The sequence below is a fragment of the Macrobrachium rosenbergii genome, chromosome 45 (assembly GCF_040412425.1).
Source record: "Macrobrachium rosenbergii isolate ZJJX-2024 chromosome 45, ASM4041242v1, whole genome shotgun sequence".
In the NCBI taxonomy this organism is placed as follows: Eukaryota; Metazoa; Arthropoda; class Malacostraca; order Decapoda; family Palaemonidae; genus Macrobrachium; species Macrobrachium rosenbergii.
In genome coordinates this window covers 19,075,855-19,089,024 of record NC_089785.1, presented here as the reverse complement: position 1 = coordinate 19,089,024, position 13,170 = coordinate 19,075,855, and the positions used below count along the sequence as shown (strand labels likewise).

Here is a 13,170-nt window from a genome sequence, read left to right as displayed (position 1 = left end):
ATATATATATATATATATATATATATATATATATATATATATATATATATATATATATATATATATAGGGAGAGAGAGAGGTGGTATTTCAGGACTGACCTCGCAAAGGTCTCTGTGTTCAAATAAAAGAATGTCAGAATTGACGTGAAAAAAAGGAAGTGAAAAAGAAAACCAACAACAATGCCGAGCACAAGATCGAGTGTTTCCGGTTCATTAATTCAACAGCTAAACTTGAAAAGGCACGCGCCAACTGGCTTCTAAATGATTCTCATCCGTAAGGGGGCAGTGCCGTCAGTGCACCTCCGGCGGTGCACTGTAGGCTTCATTTAAAGTTACTTGCGGCGTCCCTTCGGCCGCTAGCTGCAACCCCTTTCATTCCTTTTACTGTACCTCGGTTCATGTTCTCCTTCTTCTGTCTTACTTTCCACCCTCTTCTAACAATTGTTTCATAGTGCAACTGCGAAACGCCTTTCAAACCTTTTTACTCTTAGTTTCCCTTTCAGTTCTGAATGACCTCATAGGTCCCAGCGCGCCAGCTCTTGGCCTTTGGCTAAATCTTATATTTCAATCCCAATTCTAAATGAGTCTAGGTGGTCCTTGATTATATATATATATATATATATATATATATATATATATATATATATATATATATATATATATATATATATACATATATATATATATACATATACTTTATTTATTTATTATGTGCTTACCTAAGATCCAATTCTCCGATGCTAAGGTCTGTCACTTTGACCTATGACTACTTAGACCAGACTCCATATGATTGCCATAGTTTAGCTGTGCCCTGGGTTATGTGATGACTGTTTTCTCGCAAAAAGTGCTGATAACTTTCACTTCAACTTTGGCAAATGACAGCAACTTTCCGATACCGAAAATCACTTAATTTGCCAAAGGCTTGACCATAATAAGACTATTTAGTGCAGTTTATGGTACTACACTTGTCTGGCGCTAAGGTATGCCTTTAGTTTACCGCAGCTTTTAATATATTGCTAGACTGCATATGAGATTTGGCACTAATAACTGATTTCCAGTGGAATTTCTCTTCCGTCATGTGACAGAGGTGAGTGACTGAGCAGTTAATTCAAGTTTACATACAGTTTTACTTTGTAGAAAGTAAGAGTTGTTGGACACTTTGAGGCAGCCTTCACGCACTTTGCAGAAAGAAAGTTATTTCACACTTTCATGCAGTCTTCACTTGTTTTCTGACACTGAGATTCTGCTATAGCTTACTGAAACCTTCACTGAGTCATATGGCAGTTTTAATTTTCTGACACTGCCTGGCTGCTTACAGCTAAGATCTGACACTAGAACCACTACAGTTCAAAGGAGCTTTCTCTGTGTCAGATGACAAATTCGATCTGCCGCTGTTGTCTTTGATGTGACACCAAGAAGCCACTACGATTTACTGAAGCCATCTTCACCAGCGTAGGCTTGTCATAATTGATGTACAGTTATCGTAATCTATGGAAAGGGACTCGGCGAGATAAACAGATAAGAGATAAGATACAACAATAGCGATTATGGGGAATGCAGGCATTTCAAAAATACCGTAGAAACTAAAATGAAAAAATTGTGATACGTGACGATAGTCTCATATCAGCTGTCTGATTGTATTGTGTAGAACCACACGGCCAGTCGCCGTGTTCCAGACTGATTTTCAGACTGAATTAGGATGAACACTTTTCTACAGAGCACTTTCATAGCATCACTGCCGCTGTGTACACTTGCTGGGAAGACTCACCAGTGGCACGTCAACCTCTCTGATGCGTACAGACTCGATATGAATTTTCCCAGACACTCGAGATGTGTCCTACTGGTCATTATCATAATCACAACAGACTTGCTATCTAAATGTTTGATGGTTATCTTACGTTGTACCGATTCTTATCTGATGGGGATACGTGTCTAAATGCATTTACAGAATATCGACAGTTTCCAGGCAGAGCTCTAACCGATTACTATTATTATTATTATTATTATTATTATTATTATTATTATTATTATTATTATTATTATTATTATTATTATTATTATTATTATTATTATTATTATAAATGTACTTTAATATTCTTTATTATTATTAGGTTTTTTATACAAATCCTTTCATAGATTTCATTTCACAATGACATAAAAGTAGCTATTTATTGTTATTGTTATTTTACACCTTTTGTCCATTGAGTTTTTGGCCTTTAAGATTTTAAAAACCTTCTCGTTCTCATCAAGTCTGTTAGGATGAGGTTGCTAGCCCCTAGCCACAATTTCTTTCTTTAAACTCAGTATAAAAAGAGACCACCTCTTCGTGAGGTTTGAACCGCTGACCAGTGATTAACTGAGTTATCGCCATACCCACCTGACTACAGGGGGCCATATAAGGACTCCATTTAATAGGCTGATTAACGCAAGCAAATAAAAAAGTAGAATTAAGATAAAGAAGATAGGCACGTCACGCTAGGCGTGCTTGCCCAATACTCAGTAGACAGCGCCGTGTCTTATCTCCTTATCAGGCAGACGGGATTCTGTGCAGTAGCCGATACGAATTAGGGTACAAGAGAATTTATTATTATTATTATTATTATTATTATTATTATTATTATTATTATTATTACTGGTGTAGCTGGCATGCCAAAAATGGCGTTGGAATTTTAAGGGTTTTTGAATTTGTTTTGAATTTGTTTAAGATTTTGAGATATTTGAATATACAGTTCATTACCTATAGACTGTTTGTGCTAATGCACACACACACACACACACACACACACACACACACACACACACATATATACATGTGTGTGTCAATAACACAAAAAGTCTATAGGTAATAACCTCTGTTCAACTTCCTCCAGGTCTTAAAAATACATACATACATATATATATATATATATATATATATATATATATATATATATATATATATATATATATATATATATATATATATATATATATATATATATATATATATATAAAAGTTTAGACATTTATCCATAGGCCTACTTACGTATTAGGCTGTGTGACGTAGGCATCGTGGAAGGGGAAATGCTCCTCACTGTACGGCTGTTGAGGGTAAATCATTTCACCGGCTTCTTTATAAAGTGCGAACACACCAGATCAACGAGGGAAACTAAAGGCGGTACGGTAAGGTACCACTTCACCTGACACACCGAAGGGCTTCATTAATTTCGTACACGAAGGATGAGTCGTTGCGGCGTAGCCAGGCGTATGAGGTCAGGCTGTAGGAAATAGTCTGTGAGACTATTTTCTCTGAGACTGTTCTTGCCAGGGATGTAGAAGTTGATGAAATGAAATGGATCTTTCGTAGAGAGTGACCCCCAGAGGGTTTTAACCCGGTATGTCTCCACCTTCGCGGCGTGTTCAGCACAAGCCCGTTGGGGATGGCCGTTAAAGCATAAACAAAAGACTGTAAATATCGTAAAAATAATGACCCCCAAGCAATATTAGTCCTAGATAACGGCCCCCGAAAACCGTTGGGGGTCACTATCCAGGGAAGTTCCAGTGACGTAAACCGGTTTAGGAGTTTGCAAGGTATTCGATCCTTTTCCTCGTAAATCTGAAAGCGCTCCTGTCGTAAACTGAGGTAGGCCTAGATTTAGCTTAGTTGTTCGTATAGGCCGATAAAGGAACTTTCATTTTTGATGTTGAGGAAAATGACAAATGAACAAAATGAAACTGAGATAGCGCGACCTTGATGTCGCCAGGAATAACAATTGGCTCTCTCGTCCTGACAGCTTACCTCGAGTTTGCTTGTGAATTTATAATAAAACTCGGTGCTGTTTGCGTGTTTGTTTGTGCGTGCGAGTGTGTTTTTCCTCTTGTCCACTCTGGCTACAACCCACCGCAGTCGGTTAATGACCAGGGACGTAATTCAGTGCTTAGGTCAAAATCGACATATTGGATTTTAAGGAACAGCCCTCATTTTTTTTAGTTTCCTGCAAAAGAAAACTATTTAGAAGGCTATTTGTCTGTCCATCCGCACTTTTTCTGTCCGCCCTCAGATCTTAAAAACTACTGAGGCTAGAGGGTTGCAAATTGGTATATCGATCATCCACCCTCCAATCATCAAACATACCAAATTGCAGCCCTCTAGCCTCAGTAGTTTTTTTTTTTTTTTTATTTTACTTAAGGTTAAATGTACCCATGATCGTGCGTCTAGCACCGCTACAGGCACCAACAACACAGGCCAACACCAGGCCACGGCTGAAAGATTCATGTCTCGCGGCTTAGAGTTTCATGGGCTGCGGCTGAGAGTTTCATACAGCATTGTACACTGTACAGAAAACTCGATTGCACCGAAGAAACTTCGGCGCATTTTTTACTTGTTTCCCTGGCACAGGATCGATCTCGGGTAATCGTTCCGCCACGGGAACAATAATTAATTCTTTGAAGGCTTCATTTGCGATGTCTGGTGGGCGTTTGTCGGTCAGTATAATAAAATTCAGTAAACAGAAACCGCTTTTAATATTCCATTGTCCAAGGTCAAGGTTCGGGATACTATACTTCTTCTCCCGCTTGCTTTGATTCATTGCAAGCTTTGGATATCTTTCCCATCTTCCGTGTTCCATGTCCCCTTAACCTATCACCCATTGAGAAATGATGATATCTACTGCTTTCTTCGGGTTATATAGCACTTTGGTTCTGGGCAAAAAAATGGACACTGACTTCCCCATTCCGATGTCCCTCCATGAGTCATTTTGAATTGTTTTCATTTATATATATATTTATGTGTATAATAAGATTGCCTACTTTATATTATGAGAGAGAGAGAGAGAGAGAGAGAGAGAGAGAGAGAGAGAGAGAGAGAGAGAGAGAGAGAATGTCCTTGCTGGGCCCTTGATAAGAGAGAACCCAAAACTGAAGGTCACATTAGCAAGGGTTTTACGAATGGACGCTCTCGGGAAGCAATCTTTTGTTGACATTCCTGGCGTCGCACAAAAGGTAGCTTTTTTTTTTTTATATCCCAGTCCCCTGTAAACACCGTTGTTAATTCTACATCGACTGACAAGGCGTTTTCACAAACGGGGGTGGCTTCAGGGAAGCAACGAGGTAATGTTCGCTGCTGCATTCAGATTTTAAAGGTTGAATCAAGAATGAGAGGTCCCTGTGCAGATAACTTCCACATTAGCAGCCCCTTCATTTTAGTAAAGAGGGGAGAAAGGAAGATTTTGTAGAGGTGTATAGAATACAGGCTGAAATAGAATCAAATACTTTTTAGATGTCGTTCTGTAGGTGAGTGAAAGCGGAGAGAAAGTTAGTAGACATTGGAGATTGTCTGTCTGAACGGAAAGCAGTCCTGGATTGACAGAACGAGAATTTTCAAGAATTATATTGAATGTGGTGGATACAAAGGAGGAAGTGTTGAATGAGACGAGAATAAATGCTAGGATTGTGTGTGTGTGTGTGTGTGTGTGTAGTGGTTTTGAAGTGCTGTTGGTGAGTCTTCTGTGTAGGTGGATGAAAGGGCTAATGGGAAAGTTTTCTGCACAAGGGGTTCATCCACGATTCAGAATTAAAGCTTTAACAGTAGCAGCAACCTTTATCTTCTGTCAACTTTGAGACAACACTGTACACACACAAATATATGTATATATATGCATGTGTGTATATGCGTGCACGCATATGTGTATAAAATATACCTCGTAGCAAGGTGACCAAGACATACCCCTCACAAACCATAGGACCCAGGTTCGAATCTTGGGAAAGTCTCCAGAACCCCCTGCCTAAACCTGACGTGTATGTTAATCTAAATATTGGAATACGGCCTTGGTGGATACTCGACTGTACTGGCTCTCGCAGCCCGGGTGGAGAAAGCCATAGACCTAACAACCTGAATCCTAAAATTAAATTTTTGTCAAATATCTCGCATACCATCATCAGTAATCTCTCTCGTTTTCTGTGTTCATCTTCCAAGCGATAACTAACTCATTTCAGCTATGGTCGGGGCAAACGGCTTCCGTCTTTATCGAAATGCTTACCTGGAACCTCTCTCCGTCAGGTAACCCCGCTAATGAGACTTGGCCCCCTTATATAAAAGGATGAAAATTTAGGATTCTGTTCAGTGGAAGCTCGAGAGATTAAAATTCTGGCCTCTAAATCGGTCGTGATCCGGGTGATAAAAGTTAAACTTTTTATCTGGTCACTTCCTGATTTTAATCTAACGTCGTCTGGGACAAGTGTAAATAAGTCTGATATTATATCTCTGCGATGTTGAGACAGAGATCCCCACACCCCCCCCTTTTTTTTCTTGTTTTCTCGGGTCTGGGTTTCATTGGCATTTTTTATGACATTTTAGCAATCTTGACGCAATTTTTTTTTTACGGCTGCTGAAATTTATGGAAAAATCAACTGGATTTCGCGATTTTTCTTTAGTTGTTTATATCCCCAGTACAGGCTATTATTAAAAACTAAGATAGTAGATGCAGGTGCTCTTGAAACTCAGCTCGAGATATAATGAAATGACAATACGAAATAAAACGTAACAAAACATATTAATTCGCAGCGATTGCCGAACCAAAGTGCAGTAGTAGTAATAATGTCGTGTCGTCTCTGGAACGGCTCACCACCATGGCTTACATAATGAAATCAGGTTACTCGTAGGAGTAAGAGCCCGTGCCATCACAGGCTGGTCAAATCTAAAAAAAAAAAAAAAAAAAAAATGGCCCATCTGCCTTGGATTAAAAAAAAGTTAATAATATGAAGAACGAAAGTTTCTAAATCGTAAATTGGCCAACGCTTGCTAGCCATGACGTCACGAGGTGCGCTCTCCAAGTCACTAGGTACATACTGGAACCACGTAGAGTTCAAGGGCAGAGATGAAGGTGAGACGTGTCATAGTCTCTGATTTATTTTCTCTCTTTTTTTTTTTTTTTAGACTTTTGAGGAATTTTGGTAGAATACTTTATTCTTTGTTTTCATTTGTAATTACCAAGAGACAGAGAAGTTCTCTTCTCTGGTTCCTGGTAATTACAAATTATGGTGTAAGTTTTGGCTTTAATCAACAAAGATGATTTACATTATTAAAAAATTTTTATTCTTTTTCAAGATTTATTATTATTTTATTATTATTATTATTATTATTATTATTATTATTATTATTATTATTATTATTATTATTATTATTATTATTATCTGGGATAAGAGGCAAGATTATTGTGTTTTCTCAATGCTGATACACGAAGTTCGGAACTATTACCAATAGGAATGAAATACACTGGTATAGATTTATTTTAAATATCCTGATTTTTGGGATTAAGAATAATGACTAAAATCATTATTATTATTTGTCGTTGTAAATAATAATTCTGTCACAATTATTATTATTATTATTATTATTATTATTATTATTATTATTATTATTATTATTATTATTATTATTATTAGGTTCAAGCGAAGATGCGATGCATTACTACACTAAAAAAATTGATCTTGTATTTTAATGATTTATTTAGAGTTTTATCTATTCATTTCTTATTTTTTTTCTCTTCTAATAACAGATTTTTTCTTTCTGCATTTCCTATTATCTCTTGTAATTTCTTTTAAATGAACACCATATTCTTTGGAAGCTTGAATTTCAAGTCAATGGCCCCTTTGGTGGGCTTCCACATGAATATGGGTTTATTTTCTGAATAATAATAATAATAATAATAATAATAATAATAATAATAATAATAATAATAATAATAATAATAATTCACCTTTTAAAGCGTAACTCACCAGATATGGAACAAATAAAACGAAAAAACATATTATTATTATTATTATTATTATTATTATTATTATTATTATTATTATTTTATTAGTAGAAGATGAGATCTATTCATATGGAACAAGCCCGCAGGGGCCATTGACATGAAATTCAAGCTTCCAGAGAATATTATTATTATTATATTATTATTATTATTATTATTATTATTATTATTATTATTATTATTATTATTATTATTATTCAGAAGATTATTTATTATGGAACAAGCCCACCAGAGGGGCCACTGACTTGAAATTCAAGCTTCCAGAGAATATTATTATTATTATTATTATTATTATTATTATTATTATTATTATTATTATTCGAATTCAAGCTTCCAAAGAATAGGGTGCTCATTAGGGAGGAAGAAAAGGTAGAAGGAAATAAAGAAAAGGCAAAAAGAAAAAAAAACACTATAAATCTAAGCAACACTCTGACGCTCTTAGAATTTTTATTGAAAGGGATAGCGAGGGGGGCGGGTCTCCCCCACCTCCAACCTCCGCCCCCCACCCTCACCCATCTTCCTTGTTCCTTTCATCACCCACCACAGCCATAACTATTCCCCTGCTTTACCAGTGCGTAAGACTTTCACAATTAAATAAAGACTCTTCAGTGTGTGATGCAGGGAGGTCTGCCCTTTGACGCTGTTCTCCATTATCACTTTTACATTCATTTCTTAACCTTTGAATAGGAGAGTTTTTTTTAGTGTGTGCGTGTGTGTGTGTGTGTGTGTGTGTGTGTGTGGTGCAAGGTGGTCTGCCCCACTAATTAATTCCTCTATAACCACTATTTTTTTTATTCACTGCTTGACTTTCAATAGCAGTATTTAGCAAGGGAGTCTGCCCCTCTTCTTATTCCATCCACCAACATTTTTACTTATTATTCGCCATACTTTCAAATAAAGATTCGGTCCGGTCAAGTGCTCATGGGTTAGCGTTGCAAGGTGGTCTGCCCTTCTTTTTGCATCCATCACGACTCGCTCATTTTCTGTTTCCTACTCCACGCTATCTACTGTACGCTCTATGTCCCTCTGTCCCCCCCTTTTACCCTTCTGTTCCCCTCCCTGGCCCTGTTCTCTGTGGCTGTTGCAAGGGCTTGACACATTTCCATGGTTAATTCCTCTAGCCATTGGGCTTCGACCTCAGTAAAAGTATATATATATATATAGTATATATATATATATATATATATATACATATATATATATATATATATATATATATATATATATATATATATATATATATATATATATATATATATATATATACATACATACATACATATGTACCCCCACTTCTCTTTATCTCCTTCTTGTATTATTCTTGCAGGTTATGTATACTGTTCTTTCTATTCTTAGTTGTTTTACATTATGAATAAGCTGATGTCTCATTAATCTTTTATTTCATTTAGTTTGTTTCACTTTCTCCATTCTCTGTCCTGTCCATTTTTCTTATAGTTCACAAGAACTGAGTTTCTTTCTTAATGGCTAAGTCTGAATTTCACATTTTTAACGAATCCCTGGAATAGTCTATCAAGAGACTTGATAATTATATTTTCTTTATTTCATTTAAGTGAAAACTGCTGGACAATTATATTTTCCTTATCCTCTAAATATCATTATTTAACCCTTTGATATTCACTTTTAGTATTCTGTGACCCTCGCACAAATTCCATAGCATGTGAAATCTTCCTTATTACTTTTCATATTACGACTAAGAAAATAATGTGTTAGTATACAGGACATATTTAAAGTGGTTTGTGGGTACTAAAGTCAACGCATTTCAAGAATATCACTCGGCCACACCCACTTCCCCTGCCACCTTAGAAAACGCATGACATTATCGTACTGCACTCTCAGACCATATCAGCTGCTGCTTGGCTGTGACACTGATCACATCATAAGGTCATTCATCCCAGGGAGGAGTAGTAGACCCCAGAGGGAAACAACCCCCTCCCTCCACCCATCCGGAAACGGGAAAGAGCAGGAGACTGATGAGGACAGCGTTGCCAGCCATATGAGTGATATTGTGAAAGAGGGGAGGGGTTAGGCAGGGGTGGCAGGGTGGGGTAGGGAGGATGTGGGTGTGGCCGAGTGATATTCTTAAAATGCATCGACTATGAATCAAATCAAAGAGGGAGTTAGAGTGGTTGGACAGCAAGATAAAGGGATCCAGATAACAGATGTGGTGAAATACAAGGAGTAAAAGTAAGAGAGGCTGGACAGCAAGACTGTAGTTTACAAAGAATTTTTAGAAAGAAAATTACACCATATCATGGCCATGAACTGTTCCATCTGGGAGAGTTGTTTTGGTTTATAACCTGACAAAGCTATCTTAAGTTTAAGTGCCAGTTTTGATGTCAGTTTTGGTGACAAAGCTTGACGAGCTTTCTTTACTGTCTGAGCTCCGTAGGGGAGTAGCGCCGTCAGTGCATCTCATGGGGTGCACTGTAGGCATTACTAAAGGTTTTTAGCAGCGTCCCTTCGGCCCCTAGCTGCAGCCACTTTTATTCCTTTTACTGTACCTCCATTCATCTTGCTATCCACCCTCTCCTAACAGTTATTTCATAGTGCAACTGCGAGATTTTCTTTCAAACCCAACTTTACTCTCAATTTCCCTTTCAGTGCTGAATGACCTCATAGACCCCAGTGCTTGTCCTTTGCCCTAAATTCTATAATCCAATCCAATCCTTTACTGTCTGAGGAAAGATCTGAGATTTTTTTCCCATTTACTTTGTCTGATTTATATAAACTGTTCATTTGACAAGAGGCGGGTCAGTAACTCCCTCAACACCCTTGCCGTAACCCAAGCAGAAAAAGAAAGGAAAGTGGAGAAAGCAAAAAAAGAGAGACTACAAAACTAATGTAAAAGGGAAGACTATGAGAAGTTATGTCATTGGGAGGAAAGATGTTACAGTCTTGATTGACGCTGATGTTGCTGATCTCTGCAGAACTCATGTGTGATGTGGAGACCTCACAGGTGTTGCGTGGACTCTAAATTCACTTCAGTGGAACACTGACCTTACTCAGTGTTGATAGGTGAAAGAAAACGAGAGCGTTTCATATCCATATACATTTTATTTATTGACTTCTGACTAAAGACGGATTGATAGGACATGCACTAAGTAGATTAGAAGCGTTACGAGCAGTGACCCTTGATGGCGAGCATCTCGCGCTACGAGATAATACAAATACCTAATGTACCTTTTCTTTTTTTTCCCTCAGTAAAATTCCTGGTCCAGAAATCTCTGGAATTCCAAAATGCTCGAACCAAGCCGGGTTGCTGGACACGCCATCAATAAACAAAGGGTAAGTACATCATCATCATCATCTGAGAGATGGCGCTACCGTCGTGGGTTCTTCTTGCACTCATTTGCAAGTGGGTCTCTCGTCTAAAAGAGAGCTACGTTTTATAGGCAGACCTTTTTTTAATAGGCAGACCGTTTTTTTTTTACTTGATTCGATTACTTCCATCAATCTTCAGTCAGATTAGAACAGCCCACGCGACGCCTGTCAGTATTTCCCGCAGAACAGAAACATGGCTAAGATCTAACACGGATTAGTAGAACTGGACATTCTTCCTCGTTAATATACAAACATTTGCTCTATGGTACAAATATACAGATGGCAATACAAATGGAAACATCCTCTTGTATTCTCTCTCTCTCTCTCTCTCTCTCTCTCTCTCTCTCTCTCTCTCTCTCTCTCTCTCTAGATTAAGATGCTTGAAGGTGAGATTACATAAGTTTAAAAGCAAGAGACAGTTCCAGCCTATTTATGAAGTACTACAACATTTGTTCTGTAACTTAACTGTTGTGTGTCACATGGTCTGTTTCCAGACCACAAACTCAAAAAAAAAAAATGCTTGCATGCATGTGTGTATACACAGTAGAATCACAATTTACATAAATCTGTCTTTATTTTGGCCTGATGTAGTTAGGTAGTTAGGTATAAAGCAGTAATTGTGCAATAGGTTTTTATGAGATATTTCTCTCCTTAACTGAGAGCTTAATTCAGTAATTCATTCATGGCTGACATTGTTTAAATCAGTGAAAGAATTGCGTGGAGTATATTAACTACATGATCTTAACCGTCTCGGCCAAAGTCTATGAGAATTCTGTAGTCCAGAAATGTCTAAAAGTGGCCCTAAAATGTTTAAAATTTTGATGAATACATTTTAAGAGAAACAAGCATATAGAATTAAATGTTCTTTCATTTCATTTCTTCATTTATATTTTGGATGGTTTCTCCTAAGTGTGTTAGCTTTTCACTTTATGTACTACGTCACAAACGCGTCACCTCTGTAAATTGTGAATCCACTGTATATATATATATATATATATATATATATATATATATATATATATATATATATATATGTATATATATACAGTATATATATTGCATGCAAACTAATCATATTAATTCAGTGACAAATTTGCAATAATTGACTTAACACCAAAATCTCCAATCTTAGCAATAACATAAAATGGCAGACTAAATAGCACTACATCTTAAATTAAAAATTATACATCTTTTCATGAATGAATTAGTATCAAATATGACAGAATGCATTCCTCATATCGTCAGAAAAACCCTGAATCGATTAAGCAGAACAACGTTTACTAAAACTCTTGACTTCCCTGCACGCATCACTGTTTCATTCTCCCCAGAATGCTCTAGCATTCCAGCTAAATAATATACGTTTCTCCACTTCATACAACACGCGACTCTTACACAGGAGGCACCTGTATGCGTGTATACGACGTCTTCCTTTGCATCCAGGTACGAACATACGCATACAAGCGCCAGGTCTTACGACAACAAAGTTGATCAGCGCGGATGCCATGGCGAGAGAGAGTCATCACTACTACTCTAGGCTATGACGCGAGTCACTCACGAAACATCAACGCTAAGAGTATATATATATATATTTATTTATTTATATATTTATATCATAGACCTACCTTCAACTGTACTAAAAGTAAAACTTCTGGTATTAGCTCTCGAACGAGAGGGTGGAAGGGGGAAAAAAAAACTTGGAGGTAGAAATAGTATTGATTCTCACGTCTTAATTCTTATATTTCAAGATTCTTTATTTATTTATTTATTTTTAATAGACCGGGATAATAGACGAGGTTTACCCTTTCTTTTTTTATCAGGTGCCATTAGCAATGGGTCACACTGAGACCCGGGAGCCCCCAGAGTGAATAAATATATTTCACTTACCTCCAAATCTCTTTTTCTTTTATTTGCTATTTCTTTCTTAACTTTACGTAGATATATCAACTTAAATATTTTCTTTTATCCGGTAATGTTCAACAGAGGAAAACAGACAGCAGAACAGACAGACAGACAGACAGACAGACAGACAGAGATATAC

At 37.0% G+C, this 13,170-nt stretch overlaps 1 protein-coding gene across 2 annotated transcripts in view; it reads right to left on the bottom strand.

Moving 5' to 3' along the window:
• Positions 1 to 3,181, bottom strand: part of LOC136829744 (uncharacterized) — a 29,393-nt gene extending 26,212 nt beyond the window's left edge. The window contains exon 1 of one of the 2 annotated variants that reach the window (XM_067088567.1): positions 3,026 to 3,181. In XM_067088567.1, the coding sequence (XP_066944668.1) occupies positions 3,026 to 3,099 (74 nt within the window). In that variant the 5' untranslated portion in view covers positions 3,100 to 3,181. Of the gene's footprint in view, positions 1 to 719; positions 1,765 to 3,025 lie in introns of those variants that run through there. The other variant, XM_067088568.1, reaches the window with a different exon arrangement.
• Positions 3,182 to 13,170: the final 9,989 nt, after the last annotated feature.